This window comes from Papio anubis, chromosome 1, assembly GCF_008728515.1.
Source record: "Papio anubis isolate 15944 chromosome 1, Panubis1.0, whole genome shotgun sequence".
NCBI classification, from domain to species: domain Eukaryota; kingdom Metazoa; phylum Chordata; class Mammalia; order Primates; family Cercopithecidae; genus Papio; species Papio anubis.
Genome location: NC_044976.1, coordinates 200,669,023 through 200,686,850, shown reverse-complemented (window position 1 = coordinate 200,686,850; position 17,828 = coordinate 200,669,023). Strand labels below are relative to the sequence as shown.

Genomic DNA, 17,828 nt, shown 5'->3' with positions numbered 1-17,828 from the left:
GAAAAGAGGGGATTCTGTGGGGCAGGTGCTCACTGGGAGGTTACCTTTCGCTTCTCCATACACCACTCCATTTACAAGTAGGTCAGCTAGAAACCACGGGCAACAGCAGAGCAACATCACAATGACATGATGTCAATTTCTTTAGTCAGTCATGCTGCTGAGCCTGACAACAGACCAATCTGTGCCCTACATGCTCTGGACAGCCAGGCCAAACCAGCTCTCATCTTTTTCCTATCAGGTAAAAATATCAACTTACTTTTGTTGGAAGAGATTAAATAAGGCAAATCTTGTAAGAAAGGAAGATTGCTACCAGCAGTTTTAAAATAGTCTTTCTCTTCGTTTCCCCTAATTTTCAAATAACTTCCTCACAAGTTTGTTCAGATGAAAATGCTTTTAAACTGCTTAAGTTCTTGGCAGTTTTAACCTTACCATTCACTGCATTTATTAACAAAGGTGTATACTTGAATCCCGGCTTTCCTGGCTACCCTAAAAGGGAGTGGATAAACAACTTATATGCCTTGGCAATCCTACTTTTAGGAATTGATCTTACAGGAATAAAAGCACTAATATAAAAATATATTATGACATTGTTTATAACAGCAAAACTACTAAATTATGAAATATCCACATTGCTGAATATTATACAGCTATTAAAATTAATGTTAGACATGAAGTTAGACCCTTAACTTATACCGTATACAAAAATTAACTCAAAAAAACCAAAGACCTTAATTTAAGACCTGAAACCATAAAACTCGTAGGAGAAAACATAAGGGAAAAGCTTCATGATCTTGGATTTGGCAATGATTTCTTGGATCTGATACCAAAAGCACCGGGAACCAAAGAAACAAATAGATCAATTAGACTATATCAAAACTAAAAACTTCCATGCATCAAATAACACAATCAACAGAGTGAAAAGGTAACCCATGAAATGGAAGACAATATTTGCAAATCATCTGTCTGATAAGGGTAAATATCCAGGATGTAGAAACAATTCCTACAACTCAACTAAAAAACCCGCAAACAACCTAATTAAAAAATAGGCAAAGGAGTTGAATAGACATTTCCCCAAAGATATACAAATGGCTAATAAGCACACGAAAAAGATGCTCAGCATCACTAATCATTAGGGAAATGCAAATCAAAACTACAATGAGATACCGCTTTACACTCATTAAAATTATTATAAAATATATCAGAAAATAACAGGTGTTGGCAAGGATGTAGAAAAATGGAACTCTTGTGCACTGTTGGTGGGAATGTAAAACGGTGCAGCTGCTACGGAAGACAGTATGGTGGTTCCTCAAAAAATGAAAAAAATTACCACAAGACCCAGCAATTCTATATATACCATTTTGGTATATATGTAAAAAAATGGAGAGCAGGGTCTTGAGCAGATGCGTTTCCAACTTCAGAAAGGAAGGAAATTCTGACACATGCTGTAACACGGATGAACCTTGAGGGCATTCTGTTAAGTGAAATATGCCAGTCACGAAAGGACAAGTACTGTATGATTTCACGTCTATCAAATATCTACAGTAGTTAAGTTCATAGAGACAGAAAGTAGAATGCTGATTGCCCAGAGTCAGGCGGAGGATAGAATGGGAAGTGTGTTTAATGGGTACCATTTCAGTTTTGCAAGATGAAGAGTTCTGGAGATGGAAGGTGTTGATAGCTGCATAACAATGTAAATGTACTTAATGCCACTGAACTGTATTTTTGAAGATGACTTAGATGGTAAATTTGATATTATATTTTATCACAATTAAAAATAAACTTAAAAAAGTTAGATCTATTTGGCCGGGCGCGGTGGCTCAAGCCTGTAATCCCAGCACTTTGGGAGGCCGAGACGGGTGGATCACGAGGTCAGGAGATCGAGACCATCCTGGCTAACACGGTGAAACCCCGTCTCTACTTAAAAAATACAAAAAACTAGCCGGGCGAGGTGGCGGGCGCCTGTAGTCCCAGCTACTCGGGAGGCTGAGGCAGGAGAATGGCGTGAACCCGGGAGGCAGAGCTTGCAGTGAGCTGAGATCGGGCCACTGCGCTCCAGCCTGGGCGACAGAGCAAGACTCTGTCTCAAAAAAAAAAAAAAAAAAAAAAAAAAGTTAGATCTATTTATTGCCTAGAGAGGTAGCCATTAATATATTACCAAATAAAAAAAGCAAAAGGCAGGTAATACCTGTAAGTAGTACAGTCTCATTTTTAAAGCCTACACTAAAGAACCCTGTGTGCATGAACTGCAGATGTCTGTTCAGGCACAGTGAAGCACAGGACGAAGGACATAACTCAAGTTGTTCGGTGCTAGGACTAGAAGAAGGGAGGAGAGGCTATTTTCATCATCATCTTCAAATACCTCAGTACTGCTAGAATATGCCAGTGAACTTTTTAATTTTTACAGTTAAAAAAATAGAAAAACAATACATACCCATTCCTGCTGCTATAACTGGCACAGGCAAATCATAGTTGTATAGAATAAAAGACAACATCAGGAAGTCAATGTAACTTCGATGACTAGGTAGCAGAACAACAGGATGCTCCTGGATGGCTCTTTGTAGCTTGAAAGTAAATGTTACATTTTGAATAACTTCAGTTGTCATGTTATCAAATCACATCTCAAATCAGAAAACGGAAGAATAAGTCTATGTATAGAGGGAATACCCATCCTCTTTTTCTGCCTTCCTACCATACACATAAACGATTTGCTCTGATAAGGTAAAAGTACTGTTTCTAGTTAAACAATTTCACATAACGCAAGAATACTAAAAACGCAAATTTTTTGGGTCAGAATAATGGTAACAGTGACGATCGTTAACACATATTAGTTGGGCACTATATTAGCATCATTTTATATACAGTTGTTTTATGTGCTGTGTCTAATACCACATAATTAACAAGGTCTAAGCCTTAGCTTCCTTCTTTGTAAAATGGTCATGCATCCAATAAATGGTAGAGCTGTGAATGGAACCCAAGTCACTGACTTAAAAAGCCAACTGTTAACCACTGTATTGAATTGGTTGGTTGTAGTACGAGAAAACAGAGCTTCTCTTGGAGAGATTAAAAAAAAAATCTACAAATTCATAGGACAAGGTGAGAAGAATGGTATTCCTCTACATGCTGGACTCACTGCCAGGGTGAATGGGTATCATACGGCTGGGAGGGATAATTTGAGTTTCCAAATATACTCCTCAGGCCATCAACCTCAAGATTCACTGGTATCCATGTGTTATCTGCTTTTTTGAAATCTAAATGTAACAGAGGCCAGGTAATCTGTGATCATCACTTAAGACATGGCTCACCAACACCCTTGGTCCCAAACACTGTAACAGTCTCTGACAGATTCAGGGTATAAGTCAGCAATCTCGAAAACAGTCAGGAGGAAGAAGAAATATTTGACAGGAAAGTAAATGACTGAATTAAAACAAAATATTAAAAGGCACGAGGAGGAAGGCAAGTGAAGTTAAGAGCTTTCCTAGGAGGAAAAAAAAAAAAAAAGTAAAAATAATCTCCATAAGGAAAGCTCTTTATGAAATTAGAAAAGTCATCATTTGGCAATCATTAACATAATAACTAATTCTGGTAAAAATCAGCAGTGGGTGCAAAAACGAGTAGGGTAAAGTATGATGCAAAACAGGATATTTAACCATTCTCAAAGTGTCTTTTCACTATGTAATTAATGAAGATATTCATTAATTATAAAGGAAAAAATAATAACTTTACAGCAGAGAAACCTGGCAGTCATAACCATAACCAACTGATGGAAGTGAAACATCTCCAGTAATGAAACCAACAGGCACCATGTGCTGCTGATGCGACGCACTGAGAAGAATGCATCGCTTCCAGGGTATTCCTAGCAAAGGTACACAACCTGAGCCTAGTACTGAGATAACATCACTCAATACTCAAATTCAAACCATTTCATACTTCAAAATAATTAGCCTGTTCTTTAAAAAAAAAAATTATCATGAAACACAAACACAAATACTAAGGAATTATTTTAGATTAAAAGAGTCTAATATGGAAGTGGATAAAGAAGAAAGTTGAACACTTTCTAGGATTTCTAGTGCAACACATGAGCTAGGATTTTCTTTGGCTAGACAGGACACGACCGGGACAACTGGTGAAATATGAGTCAGGTCTGTATTACTAGTATTGGATCCATGTTAATTTCCTTATTTTGATACTTGTACCATAAGATAATGTCCTTAATTACAGGAAAAACACAGCAGAGTATTAGAAAAAGGATAAAGGAAATGCTGTAAGGGAATCTAGGTGAAGTATATACAGGAATTCTTTGCATTTCTTTTGTAACATTACTGAATATCTGACATTAAGTTAGTCTATAAGTCTTAAGTTAGTCTGAAGCCTGTAGGTCTGCAGTTAAAGGGAAACCAGAAGCAGAAAACAACCTTCAGAGATGCACATCCTCTTCTGCCTAGACTGGAGGCCTGATGATTAGGCCCTAGGCTTTTGATGGACCAAGTGAGCTGTCCTTGAGTTGTTTAAATTGTGAGGGGTTGAAAAAGAGACTGTTTTATTTTGTTTGTTTAAGATGATACTTTTTTTTTTTTTTTTTTTAACAATCAATACTCACTTTCTGAATACCTTCTTCATTTACACACACCTTCGAGAAAATTTGTTTAAATATTTTGCTCAGGGTGAAGGCAAAAAACCGAATGGCTCCAAGACGCAGTTTGTGACTCATTTCATCTAAAATCTCACTAACTTCCTCTCGGAGGACATCCACAGATTGAAGGGATTCCTTGGAAAGCTAAAAGGAAAGGAAAAGCAGGAATAATTTCTAACAACAACAACAAAAAGAGAGAAAGCTTTACTCAAACCAGTATGACGAATTCCAAATGAATTAATCTTCTATAACTCAAATATAGTGTCTTCTTAATTTAAATTGATACAACTTCCCAACCCAGTCATAGTAGATAAATGAGCCTATTTAAAGAAGGTTAAAGGCCAGAAATTAGAAGAAAAATGGCTTTCTAGGATAGCATTTTAGAGTGAAGAAAACACTTCACCTTTCCATTTGGTTTGTTAATAAGTTTACATCCAAACTCTCTAAAATAAGTTGCTGCCCATAGTCTAGTGTCCTAGCAAATAGTGGCTTCTCTCAGTGTTTTACTGCAGCGCTCCACCAGCTGGCTCAATGCTATTACAAGGTAATATACAAGATTACATTGAAATTATTGACTCAGACTACATCAGATCTATCAAGTCCTGGGCACACAAAGCCCCAAACTATCAAAGGATAATTAGTGAAATAAAGGATCTCAAAATGGAACTTATTTTATTCACATGGTCCTCTAGATCTTTTGTAAAGAAACAAAATGTTTGCTGTGTGCTAGGACTGTCAAGGGCCTGACAGTCAGTTTCTATCCTTGAGGAAGCCCTGATTTGCCCATTTTCATTGTCCCCCAAACAAGCACTTTGAAATGAAGTCTGTAGAATAAGTAATCCTTATGCTTCCCAAAGGAGAGTGCATTGCTTTAGGATGAGCTCAGAAGCTCAGAGGATGGGTGTTAGCACCCCAATTACATGTAGTGAAGAAGTATCTTATTCTTTTTTTTCACTGAGGTTAAATTCACACACTATAAAATTAATGTTTTTTTTTTCTGAGACAGAGTTTCACTCTTATTGCCCAGGCTGGAGTATAATGGTGCGATCTCGGCTCACTGCAACCTCCGCTTCCCAGGTTCAAGCGATTCTCCTGTCTTAGCCTCCCGAGTAGCTGGGATTACACGCATGTGCCACCATGCTTGGCTAATTTTGTATTTTTAGTAGAGACAGGGTTTCTCCATGTTGGTCAGGGTGGTCTTGAACTCCTGACTTCAGGTTATCCACCCATCTTGGCCTCCCAAAGTGCTGGGATTACAGGCGTGAGCCACTGTGCCCAGGCAAATTAATCATTTTAAAGTGAACAATTAAGTGGTATTTTGTACATTCACAAACGTTGTGTAACCACCATCTCTATCTTGCTGCATATCCTATCTTTTTTGGGGGGCTCAGTTCAACAGGGCTAAGAGTGAGGAACTGGGATAAACTCTTTCCTCTTACCTATGTTCCTTTGTTTCACTCAGAGGTTACCTGAAACAGTGATCGTACCAAAAAAAAAAAAAAAGTTTAAAAATATAGTCAGAAGAGAACTCATACTGAATGGACTGAAGACTAAATGAACTGCTGAGGAACTAAGACACTGGCCACAGAATAATGGGAAAGTCTGAATGAGAAGTAAAGGGAGGATATGAATTAAAGCAAAAAATGTTCTCCCGAGACGCAAAAGTCCTGGACCTATGTTTTTTGTTTTTACTAATTAGCATTCCACTTTAAAAAAAATTGTGTTGGCTGGGCGCGGTGGCTCACGCCTGTAATCCCAGCACTTTGGGAGACCGAGGCAGGTGGATCACGAGGTCAGGAGATCGAGACCATCCTGGCTAAAATGGTGAAACCCCGTCTCTACTAAAAAATAGAAAAAAAAAATCAGCCGGGCATGGTGGCGGGCACCTGTAGTCCCAGCTACTCAGGAGGCTGAAGCAGGAGAATGATGTGAACCTGGGAGGCGGAGCTTGCAGTGAGCCGAGATTGAGCCACTGCCTCCAGCCTGGGTGAGAGAACGAGACTCTGTCTCCAAAAAAATAAAAAAAAAAAAAAGGAAAAAAATGCATTAAAATACACATAACATAAAATATACCATTTTAACCATTTTTAAGTATACAGCTCGGTGGTGTTAAAGCCTCAGACCTGTTTATAGACCAAATAGAAGAAGTCCCCCTGAGAGAAAGGCTGAAGATAGAGGAAAGGTAGCAGGTGCATGCCAAAGGTCTCAGAAGAGGCTGGACCGGATGGCTTCCAGACCACAGGGGTGTGGCTAGCTGTGACCAGGAGAGCAGGTGCCTTGTCTCTGAGACTGGACTAAAAGGGACAGATGGAAGAAGGGATCCTGAGGCTGCAGAATGTGGATCTGTATAACTCACCCACTCTCCCAGGAGCAGCCAGACACCTGGTTATGGGAACAGAGAAGGTGAGCTGGCAGATTCCAGGCTGCTTTTTTTCCTGGTCAGTCTGGAAGGAAAGATTACAAAGGAGAATTAAGGACGTTGGTGAAACAGCTACTCAGATAATCCTAACAATGGCTGGATAGGCAGAGGGCAGAACCAAGGGAAAATGGAGGAATCAAGGGACTGGTAAGAGGGATGAAAGGGCAGACAGAAGAACTTATGAAAGAGATCAATGAGGAACATCTAACATGAGATGTCACAGAATAAAACCAGATGTCACAGAATTCAAGGTAAGATGATCCTGAAGAAGAGTGTCTAACATAACAATAAAAGACACAGAAAAGATAACGTGGAGATGAATGGGCCCCTTGGAGATCCATGGTAACCTTTACTAGATAAGCTTCAGCAATCTGCTACCATTGGGACCTGAATGGAAAAGGAAGACACCACATGTACCCACTCTTCTGAGAAGCAGGAAAAGTAGGGAAAGAGGGAAATAAGGCAGAATACATGGCCAAAGGAGGACTTTCCCCTAGATGGAAAATCCTGGTGCCAGCCTGAGCCAGTGGAAAGGGCTGATGGGTAGGAAAGACAAGACCCTTGCGAATTAGAATGAAACGAATAGATCAACAACACAGGTGAACAGGCTGGCTTGCTTGAAGGAAATGCTTTCTCCATGACTGGAGCAGAGCAGAGGACAACCTGACCTCTTATTTCGTGCAATTAGGCTTTTCATTTGCCCAGAAGATACACCTTCATAGAAACCTAATATAAAACTCAACAGATGAGCAATAGTCTTATAACTAACTCCTTGTCTCATTTTTCTGACTCTTCAGTCTCTTCTCCACATTATAAACTTGAGCCATCTCTTAAATGCAAAAGTAATCACATCTTTCCTTGGCTAAGACCCCTTCAATGGTTACTACTGTATTCTGTGAGATAAAGGCAGACTGAGTTAGGTGGCAGCAGAGGTGGAAATACATAGACAGGAAGCGACATTTAAGAGAGCAAATCAGCAGTCTTAGTGACTGACAGTATATGAAAGAAAAGCAAGAAGCTGAAGACGGCATCCAGATTTGTGGTGGTATGGTCAACCAGTGCGTGGAGGGGCCATTCCTGGAGACAGGGAAAACTGGGTGGGGGTAGGAGGTAATATCTCTAGACACCTGGCTCAGGGGTAGGGGTGGGAGGGGTAAAGAGTTTGACTTAGACACCTTGAACTTGAGGTGCTTTGGAATTTCCAAGAGGATATTCTAGTAGACATATAAAAACAGACACATGAAACTCAAAAGAGATCTGGGCTGAAGGAATAGATATTATTTATCTATGTTCTTATTATGTTATGATTTATTATAATAGGGAGATGTCAGCATAAGGAAGGTACTTAAAATTCTGGCAATTAATAAAACTGCCCAGTGACTGGGTAGAATAAAACCAGCGGCTGGAATAATATCCTGATGAATTCCATCATTTAAAGAGACAGGCAAAGGAAAAGCCCCCATAAAAGCAAGTGAGGAATGATTAAAAAGATACGGGGCTTAGGGTGATGGTATGGTATCATGGAAAGAAAGGAGAAAGAGCAAGAGCCAAAGGCTATGACAGCTTTGAAACAGGTAGAATTTACCCATAAGGAAGTCATTTACAACCTCAGAAAGAGCCATGACAGTGGATGAGAAACCAGACTCCAGCAAGTTGAGTAGTAAATGAAGGGTTAGGAAGTGTGATGGTAAGCATGGACAACGTGGCCAATTTTGAGCCAGGTACAGTGGCTCACACCTATAATCCCAGCACTTTAGGAGGCCGAGGCAGGAGGATCCTTTGAGTCCAGGAGTTCAAGACCAGCCTGGGCAACATGGCGAGATCCTGTCTCTACAAAAAATTTTAAAAAACAAAACAAAAAAAGCTGGGCATGTTGGCACATGTCTGTGGTCCAAGCTACTTAGGAGGCTAGGGCAGGAAGACTGCTTGAGCCCAGGAGTTCAAGGTTACAGTGAGCTATGATCATGCCACTGTACTCTAGCCTGGGTGACAGAGAGATCCTGTCTCTAAAGAATAAAACAAAACAAAAAACCCCCCATCAATTTCTTAAAAGAGGAGGAGAGAGGTAGAGGTAGGGGAAGAAAGAGATGGGCAGTAACTAGAGAAGGCGTGGGGCTAAAGGATGTAGGTCTATTTAAGCTGGGAGAGAAGTAAATATGCTAAATGCTGATGGGAGAAGAGCTAACAAAGAAGTAGTTGAAGAAATATGAATCGATAGGACAGCAAAGTTCCTGAGGATGAGGGAGGGGGTGGAATTCAGAACAAAAGAATAGGGTAAGGATTAAACTCAAACAGGAGAAGGGGTTCCTTCTATTTTAACAGGAGAAAATAATGAGTACTAGATGCAGGTAAATCGGTAGATTTGATCACAGGAAGTTGAGAGAGCACGAATAATAGTTTAAATTTTCTTTGTGGTTGGGGGCAGTGGCTCATGACTGTAATCCCAGCATTTTGGGAGGCCGAGGCAGGCGGATCACGATGTCAGGAGATCGAGACCATCCTTACTAACACAGTGAAACCTCGTCTCTACTAAAAATACAAAAAAAATTAGTCGGGCATGGTGGCTGGCGCCTGTAGTCCCAGCTACTCGGGAGGTTGAGGCAGGAGAATGGTGTGAACCCGGGAGGCAGGGCTTGAGTGAGCTGAGATCGCGCCACTGCACTCCAGCCTGGGTGACAGAGTGAGACTCTGTCTCAAAAAATACATATATATATTTTTTCTTTGTGACACAGGAAGAAAAACCATCTGCTGAGAGTAAGAGGAGGAGGCAGGGTTGGAAGTTCAAAGAGAGTGGGGCTGCTAAAACTGTCATTTTGGAGAATGAAAAACAATTCACTAGGGAAACAGAATTACTGGGGAATATGGAAGGCCCAGTTGTGCTGCCTAATCATGAATTTGTACGATTCCAATCTACCTAGTTTATGTGATTTTTCTCAGCAGCACAGACAAGTCAGAGAAACACTGGCCTGAATAAGATCTTTTAAATCGGTAACACTTAACCTGCGTGTGCATTAGAATTATTGAGGAGCTTTAAAAAAGGCAGAAGAAAGGCTGGGCGTTGTGGCTTATACCTGTAATCCCAGCACTTTGGGAGGCCAAGGTGGGCGGATCACCTGAGGTCAGGAGTTCGAGGCCAGCCTGGCCAACATGGTGAAACCCTGTCTCTACTCTACTAAAAGTACAAAAATTAGCTGGGCGTGGTGGCAGGCACCTGTAATCCCAGCTACTCGAGAGGCTGAGGCAGGAGAACTGCTTGAACCTGGGAGGCGGAGGTTGCAGTGAGCCAAGATTGTGCCATTGCACTCCAGCCTGGGGACAAGAGTGAGACTTTGTAAAAAAAAAAAAAAAAAAAAGTAGAAGAAAGAGAGAGAGATGCCTGGGTCCTATACCAGACCAGTTAAATCAGAATCTCTGTAGATGGGACCATGGCCTCAATTTTAAAAATTCCTCAATTTTAAAAATTCACTAATTCGACAAATATTGATTGAATGTCTACTATGTGTCAGGCACTGGGAACACCACAGTGAAAAAAGAGACAGGAATTCTTGCCTTCATGGAGTTTAGCTCCTAGTGGATAATAATAGTAACTTTTGCAAAAGTTCTCCAAGTGCTTCCACAAGAAAGAACTGCTGTTGTTAGCGTCTAATTGATGAGGAAACTAGACTTCACTTATGAAATAGGCCCAACCAGATAAAACTGGATAGCTTCCCCAGGATATGTAAGGCCAATAAAAACAAAGGATTAGGAGCACAGCTCATATATCCAAATCAAGAAAACAGAGAGCAGAGATAAAAAACGTTCCCAAGGCCACAAACCTGATTAAACTCCAGTTAAAAGTTAAAAAAGCAAGATCTCTACAGGTCAGCCTTCGAGCATGAGAGGTAAATTTAAAGCCTGTAGTCCCAGCTACTCAGGAGGCTGAAGCAGGAGAATGGCACGAACCCAGGAGGCAGAGCTTGCAGTGAGCCGAGATGGCGCCACTGCACTCCAGCCTTGGTGACAGAGCGAGACTCTGTCTCAAAAAAAACTGGAGGTAACAGGCAAAGTCAGGGAGAGGCCTTAAACATGAACGGAGTCAGTTCTGTCTACAGGGAAGATGAGAGTGAGCCACAGTCTACATGAATAAAGAGGCAGCGCTAAATGTTAACATTCTTTGGTAACTAACATCAAGCAAGAATACTGCAATTCTGAATGAGTTCACTTTCCTTACAAAAACACACTAGTTGCATGCACGCTTGTTTTCCTTTAAGACATTTATAGAGGACCAAAAGAAAAAAAAAAAAGGAGAGCGCATATTCCTTAGAGGAGTTTCTTAGGAAAGAGGAATATTTCATTTTCGGACCAGGAAAAAAATGGGGGCAGGAGCAATAGGAGATTGCTGCTAGCAAAAATGAGGCCAGTCATTCAATGCCATACTCCCAAAGCTATGAACGAGAGGATCTGGGCGGGACCAAGCCCCAGGTCAGTAACGGCTGCAACACATCCATTTATCCACCTGTGGGCCTATAACCATATGAGCACCTGGGTGATATGACGTGGAGGGCCAGCGATCAGGAAGCTCCTGCTCACCAAATACCTTCATGATGATGTCTTCAAATCACACAGCTACAACAGAACTTAAGTTTCCCTCCCAAACTGGTTCCCTCTTAAGTTCCCTATTTCAGTGAACGGGTTTATCATCCTTGATTCTTTCTTTTCCTTCCATTTCTACACCCAACTGGTCATAAATAAAGTAGACCCCACCTCTCAAATCCCTTATATCTGTGCATTTCTCTGTTTCTACAACCACTCCCTAGTCTAGGCAACTATGACTGCACAAAGGGATTATTCCAAGAGCATCACAAGCAGACTTCCTGTCTAGTTTTAGCAGATGGTTTTTCTAAAACATTAGCCGATCGTGTCACACTCTATCTTGAAACCTTTTAACATCTTTGCACTGTACTAGGATAAAATACAATCCAACGTGGTTTACAAAGTCCTTCACAACACGACCCTTCTTACCCCTCCAGGCTTATTTCTTATTATCATCCCTTCTTTGCTCTTTGGTCTAGTCATACTGAACTAGTTTCAGTACAGTGAAAGTAAACTTTCTGCAAAAGTCCTACAGGTGATTCTAAGGGGAAGCCAGTGTTGAGAACCACTGTTGTTAGCAGCTAATTGATGAGGAAAATTGGATGCACTTAATGGAATAGGCTCAACCTATCTCCTACCAGAGAAAACTGACAGCTTCTCCAAGAAAAAAGTACAAGTCTTTTCACAGCTTCAGTCCTTAAAACAAGCCAGTGGCTCCCAAACTTTGCTATACTTTGGAATCACCTGGGCTTCTTTTAAAACTACTGATATTCCTTCCCTGACATTTTATTTAATTGGCATGGGGATAATATGGGGATTTTGAAAAGCTCCCTGGGTAATGCTAATGTGGAGGTTTGAAAACCACGGGAATAAGTTATTTGTTTGGCTTGAATACTCTTCCCTTAATTCACCTGCAAAATCTCTAATTATCTTTTAGGCCTCATTAAAAAAAATCACTTCCTTGACTCCCTACACCAAATGAGTTGCCCCTATAATTAATGAGCGCCCCTGCACACTGGGCTTCCACTACTAGCATGTCTCGTATCATATTTCACTTATGCCCAGACGACATATTTCACTTATGCTCAACTTGCTCACTGTTAGACTTCTAGTCCAGTGTTCAGCAAAAGGCTAACACATATGGATACGACAAGTATTTGATAAATGTGATGAATACAGCTCAGCCTAAAAGGATACATTAAAGATAGCAAAATAAATTATAGAATCTAGAACTTGCTGACAATGAACAAATCTGGCCATGGTTGAAGAGGGAATCACTTACCTGTTTAATGACATAATGAATCTCTTCAGAACTGAGAACACTACATTTAATATCAGTTGGTTTACATGGAGTAATTCCCTTATAGACAAGAGGTGTGTAGCATTTCATTGCAAATTTCAAGTCACTGACATGCCTCCTCTCTTCTAAAATATCTTCAAACTCATCCCACTTTTTGAGCTCCTTCTGTGGATAAGGCAAGAAAGTTATGAGCACATACTGTAAAATAAATCAGGACAGATTAAAGACTACATTGGTAAGATTTCATCTTTGACAAAATTTTACTCTATGACATATGAAAAGGAGTAGAGTGTTCTGATGTTAGATTTTCACATAGTAAGAAAAAGAGATGTAAAGAAAATTAGGATCAACAGATTGATACTGACTTATCATAATATTTTATTACATTTCTGATTGCTACCATTGCCAGTACCTCTTTGGGAAATTTAATGAAGACAGCAAAGATGAGACATTAAGCCCTAGAGTGATCTGGTCAACTTTACATGGTTTCATCTGCCACACTGACAAACTTGTTTCGTTTGCCTCTGCTTAGCTTTTAAAATTACATTAAAACATACATTTGAAACAAAAATTATATAAAATAAAAAACCATATGGTGCAAACAAAAGGAAAAATCACTCAAGAAACAAGTGCTCCAATAAGGTACTATTGAGCAGTACATTGCTGTGGTAACTTTCTTTTCTTCTTTTTTTTTTTTTTTTTTTGAGACAAGAGCTCATTCTCTTGCTCAGGCTGGAGTACAGTGACACCATTATATAGCTCACTACAGCCTTGAACTCCTAAAGCAATCCTCCCTCCTGCCTCAGCCTCTCGAGTAGCTAGGATTACAAGTGCATACCACCAAGCCCAGCTAATTCTTAATTTTTTTTTGTAGAGACAGAGTCTTGGCTGGGCATGGTGGCTCATGCATGTTAATTCCAGCACTTTGGGAGGCTGATGCAGGAGAACTGCTTGAAGCCAGGCATTCAAGACCAGCTTGGGCAACATAGCAAGACCCCATCTCTACAAAATAAAATGATAATAATAATAATAATATTAATGAGGTACAGTCTTGCTCTGTTGCCCAGGCCGGTCTCAAACTCCTGGCTCAAGCAATCCTCCTGCCTTGGCCTCCCAAAGTGCTGGGATTACAGGTGTGAGCTATTGTGCCTGGCCTGTGACAAATTTTTTATTTCTTATTCAGCCCCTGCCATTCAGCTTCTAACCAATCAGTCCCTGAAACTGCTCTTTACAAGGCTACCAATGACATCTGAATTGTTAATTTTTAAAAAAGTACTTTTCTTCAAAAGTAGTAGTAATAATAATTATAGCTAACACATATAACTGCTTACAAAGAGTCAAGACACTTGTAATACATGCTAACACTAAAGTGTTAAGCAGCATTCTAAATGCTTTAGAGGCTTAGGCACCACTCTTCTATGAAATCTCTCCCAGAGTCCTGGATGGAATCACTCCTATTTTCCCTGTCACTTCTTTTCCTACTATCTACATCTATTATGGTATGTATCCGACAACACTGTAATTGTTTGCATGTCTGTCTCCCTACTAGAATGAAATTATCTTGAAGATAGGAAAGTTCATTTCCTCTTTGTATTTCCAACATCTGGTTGTATGTGGAATACAGCAAAATTGGTCAATAAGTGAACTCAGTAACTGAAAGACTAAATGTTGAGGTACTAGAAGAAAATACAGAATGTTAACTGAGACCACAATTTGGCCTAAGAATATAAGTGGAAGCAAATAGCATTTATGAGGAGTTTATAAAAAGGTGGCAGGTGAAACATGCAAACATGAACATTTTTATGTCCATATATAGAGAGGCTATATGAAGGAACGGTCTTTTCACTGTTGAAGTTCTCATGTAAAGTTGCAATCCTTGTAATATATTAAATACTCCTGCTTATAAGGCTGGAAAACTTTCTCAAATCCCACATTTCTTATTAATAAATATATAGTTGTATCAGTTTGAGCTCTATAGACTGCAGCCAACTACCATTATATCATTTTAGGGCTTAAAAACAAGAACTTCCCATTTAGTGGTCCTGGGAGTGGAAGGAGAAAAGGATCAGAATCAGCTGGGGATACATACATACACACATACAGTCATGCACTGCTTAACAACAGAAAGACACTCTGAGAAATGCATTGGTAGGCAATTTCATCATTGTGCAAACATCATAGAGTGTGTTTACACAAACTCAGACGGTATAGCCTACTACATACCTAGGCTAGATGGTATAGTGGTTAGCCTATTGCTCCTAGGTTACAAACTGTACAGCATGTTACTGTATTGAATGCTATAAGCAACTGTAACACAATGGTACGTATTTACACAAAGAAACACAAAAAAAGATACAGTAAAAATACAATATTATAATCTTATGGGACCACCATCATATATTGAGTAAAACATTGTTATGCATCATATGACTCTGTTTGTGTGTGTGTATATATGTATATATAGTTGACCCTTAACACACATTTGAACTGCACAGGTCCACTTACACGAGGATTTTTAAATTAACATTTTTTTTCAATAGAGATGCAGGTCTCGCTATGTTGCCCAAGCTGGTCTCAAACTCCTGAGCTCAAACTAACTTCCCAACTCGGCCTCCCAAAGCACTGGATTACAGGCGTGAACCATCATGCCTGGCCTGTATGAGGATTTTCTGCTTCTGCCACTCCTGAGAGGGCAAATCCAACCCCTCCTCTTCCTCCACCTCCTCCTCGTCAGCGTACTCAATGTGAAGTGACGAGGATGAAGTGGATTAATGACGATCCACTCCCACTTGATGAACAGTAAATATATTTTCTCTTCCTTATGATTTTCTTAGTAACATTTTCTTTTCTCTAGCATACTTTATTAAGAATACAGTACATAATACATATAACATATAAAATAAACATTAATGAATTGCTTATGTTATCAGCTAAGTCAACAGTAGGTTATTACTAATGAAATTTTTGGAGAGTCAAAAGTTATTTGTGGATTTTCAACTGTGCAGAGGTTTGGTGCCCCTAACTCCCATGTTGTTCAAAGGTCAACTGTACATAAACATAGACATGTATGGGAGCGAGGGAGTCTTCAGGATAAAAACCCCTAAGGGAAACTAGCAGGCATGTATACTTTGAAAAAGCTTGCCAAATATGATCATCTACAATCCTTCCATGGTTCTGTTACTTGCAAGGTGGATTTACATCAAGTCCACCTGTCTTAGCATATGACCCCAGGCTCTTCATGACCCCCACCTCCTGCCTCATGACCATTCCTCTTAATCCAACAGTCCAGCTATGTCATGACCTGCAGTTCCCTAAACAAACTGTGTTCCCAGGTCTTTGTTCAAATTGCTCCCTCTACAGAATAGGATTCATTCTCAAATATTTGAATGCCTATGTGCTTGACACCGTAGTATGTGCTGAGGATATAGAGGTGATTGAGAGAGAGAGTCTTTTTCATGAAGAACAAGGTGGACGGTGGTACCAGTTATTGAGAGGGGCATTTACAAATGCTCCTTCCACACTGTTCACCTGGGAAATATTTAGCCATAAACCAGAGCTTGTGTTACCTCTTCTGTGTCCCATATTCTACTTCTCCCCTTTACCTAGATTGAATAGGTCATCCTTTCCTTTCAGTCTTTACTGAGCCCTCAATAATTGGATTTTCAAGATGGTCTCTAAAACACTTCATTAAACTTGTATTTGGTGCCTCCCTTACAAGACTGTGAACTTCTTATCTGGTAGATAAGATGTCTTATACATTTCTGTACTCCCAGTTTCTAGTAGGAAATCATGTCACTGTAGAATGACAAAATAAATTACAGAATGAAGTCACTTTTTGAACCCTGTCGATGATGGCTCCTCGGTATTCACAGGATAAGGCTCAACTCTCTCCCCATTCTGGCTCTTACCCAATGTCGAATCCAGTGTTTTTTTCTGTTTTTTTTTTTTTTGAGACGGAGTCTTGCTCTGTTGCCCAGGCTGGAGTGCAGTGGCACAATCTTGGCTCATTATAAGCTCCGCCTCCCAGGTTCACACCATTCTCCTGCCTCAGCCTCCCGAGCGGCTGGGACTACAGGCACCCGCCACCATGCCTGGCTAATTTTTTGCATTTTTAGTAGAGATGGGGTTTTACCATGTTAGCCAGGATGGTCTTGATCTCCTGACCTCGTGATCCACCTGCCTCGGCCTCCCAAAGTGCTGGGATTACAGGCGTGAGCCACCGCGCCCGGCCGAATCCAGTGGTTTTTAACTCAGGCTGCACATTAAAATAACCTAGGGGCACTTCAAAATAAATACTGATATCCAGGTTCCACCTCTAGAGATTTTTGATTAATTTGGTCTGTGAGTGCTGCTTAGCTGTCAGAATTCTTTTTTTAAAATACTCCAAGTGATTCCTACGTGCAGCTAGGGTTGAGTGTTCCTGCTCATTAATTGGCCTTCCCTATACTATGCTTGAGAATTTTTTACTATCACTAAGTAAATTTACATGGCTACTCACTCAGGAACATAACACAAAGAAGAACCCAAGTAAGCCTTAGTGGAACTATCTCTCCCCCATCTTACTTAGAGTAGGGCAGGCCTCTCCCTATTGCTAGTGAAATACGCCTTTCTTGTACCTCCCTTTTAACTGCTCTGGAGGATCCATTCATTCAACAGATAGTGACTGAGAGCTCACAGTGTACCAGGCACTGTTTTATAGGCTGTGAATACAGCATGAAGAAGGAAAGCAGGGACTGCACTGAGAGCCTACATGTCCTTATGGAAAGATAGACAACAAATAAACAAGGTAAATTCATTTAGTGATACCACCAGTAGTATGTTGGTCAATGTTTAACCATTTAACACTTGATATGGGAGAGCTCTGAGTTATAGCATTTGTCAATTTTTGTGAGATATACGCTCCCACC

General features: G+C 40.2%; 1 protein-coding gene and 1 long non-coding RNA gene across 4 annotated transcripts in view; one reads left to right on the top strand and one right to left on the bottom strand.

Annotated features, from left to right (window-relative positions):
* The window catches only part of GNPAT (glyceronephosphate O-acyltransferase), a 34,714-nt gene that overhangs the window by 12,444 nt on the left and 4,442 nt on the right, over positions 1 to 17,828 (bottom strand). The window contains exons 2-5 of one of the 3 annotated variants that reach the window (XM_009197705.3): positions 12,904 to 13,086; positions 6,987 to 7,074; positions 4,598 to 4,774; positions 2,432 to 2,561 (exon numbers count right to left, since the gene is read on the bottom strand). In XM_009197705.3, coding sequence (XP_009195969.1) covers positions 2,432 to 2,561; positions 4,598 to 4,708 — 241 coding nt within the window. In that variant the 5' untranslated portion in view covers positions 4,709 to 4,774; positions 6,987 to 7,074; positions 12,904 to 13,086. The remainder of the gene's footprint in view (positions 1 to 2,431; positions 2,562 to 4,597; positions 4,775 to 6,986; positions 7,075 to 12,903; positions 13,087 to 17,828) is intronic. The other 2 variants (XM_003893767.4, XM_009197698.3) reach the window with 2 other exon arrangements.
* Positions 173 to 6,294, top strand: LOC103880754. The gene is made up of 3 exons (XR_001898473.2): positions 173 to 238; positions 3,726 to 3,862; positions 6,093 to 6,294. It is a non-coding gene; the product is annotated as an uncharacterized LOC103880754 (long non-coding RNA).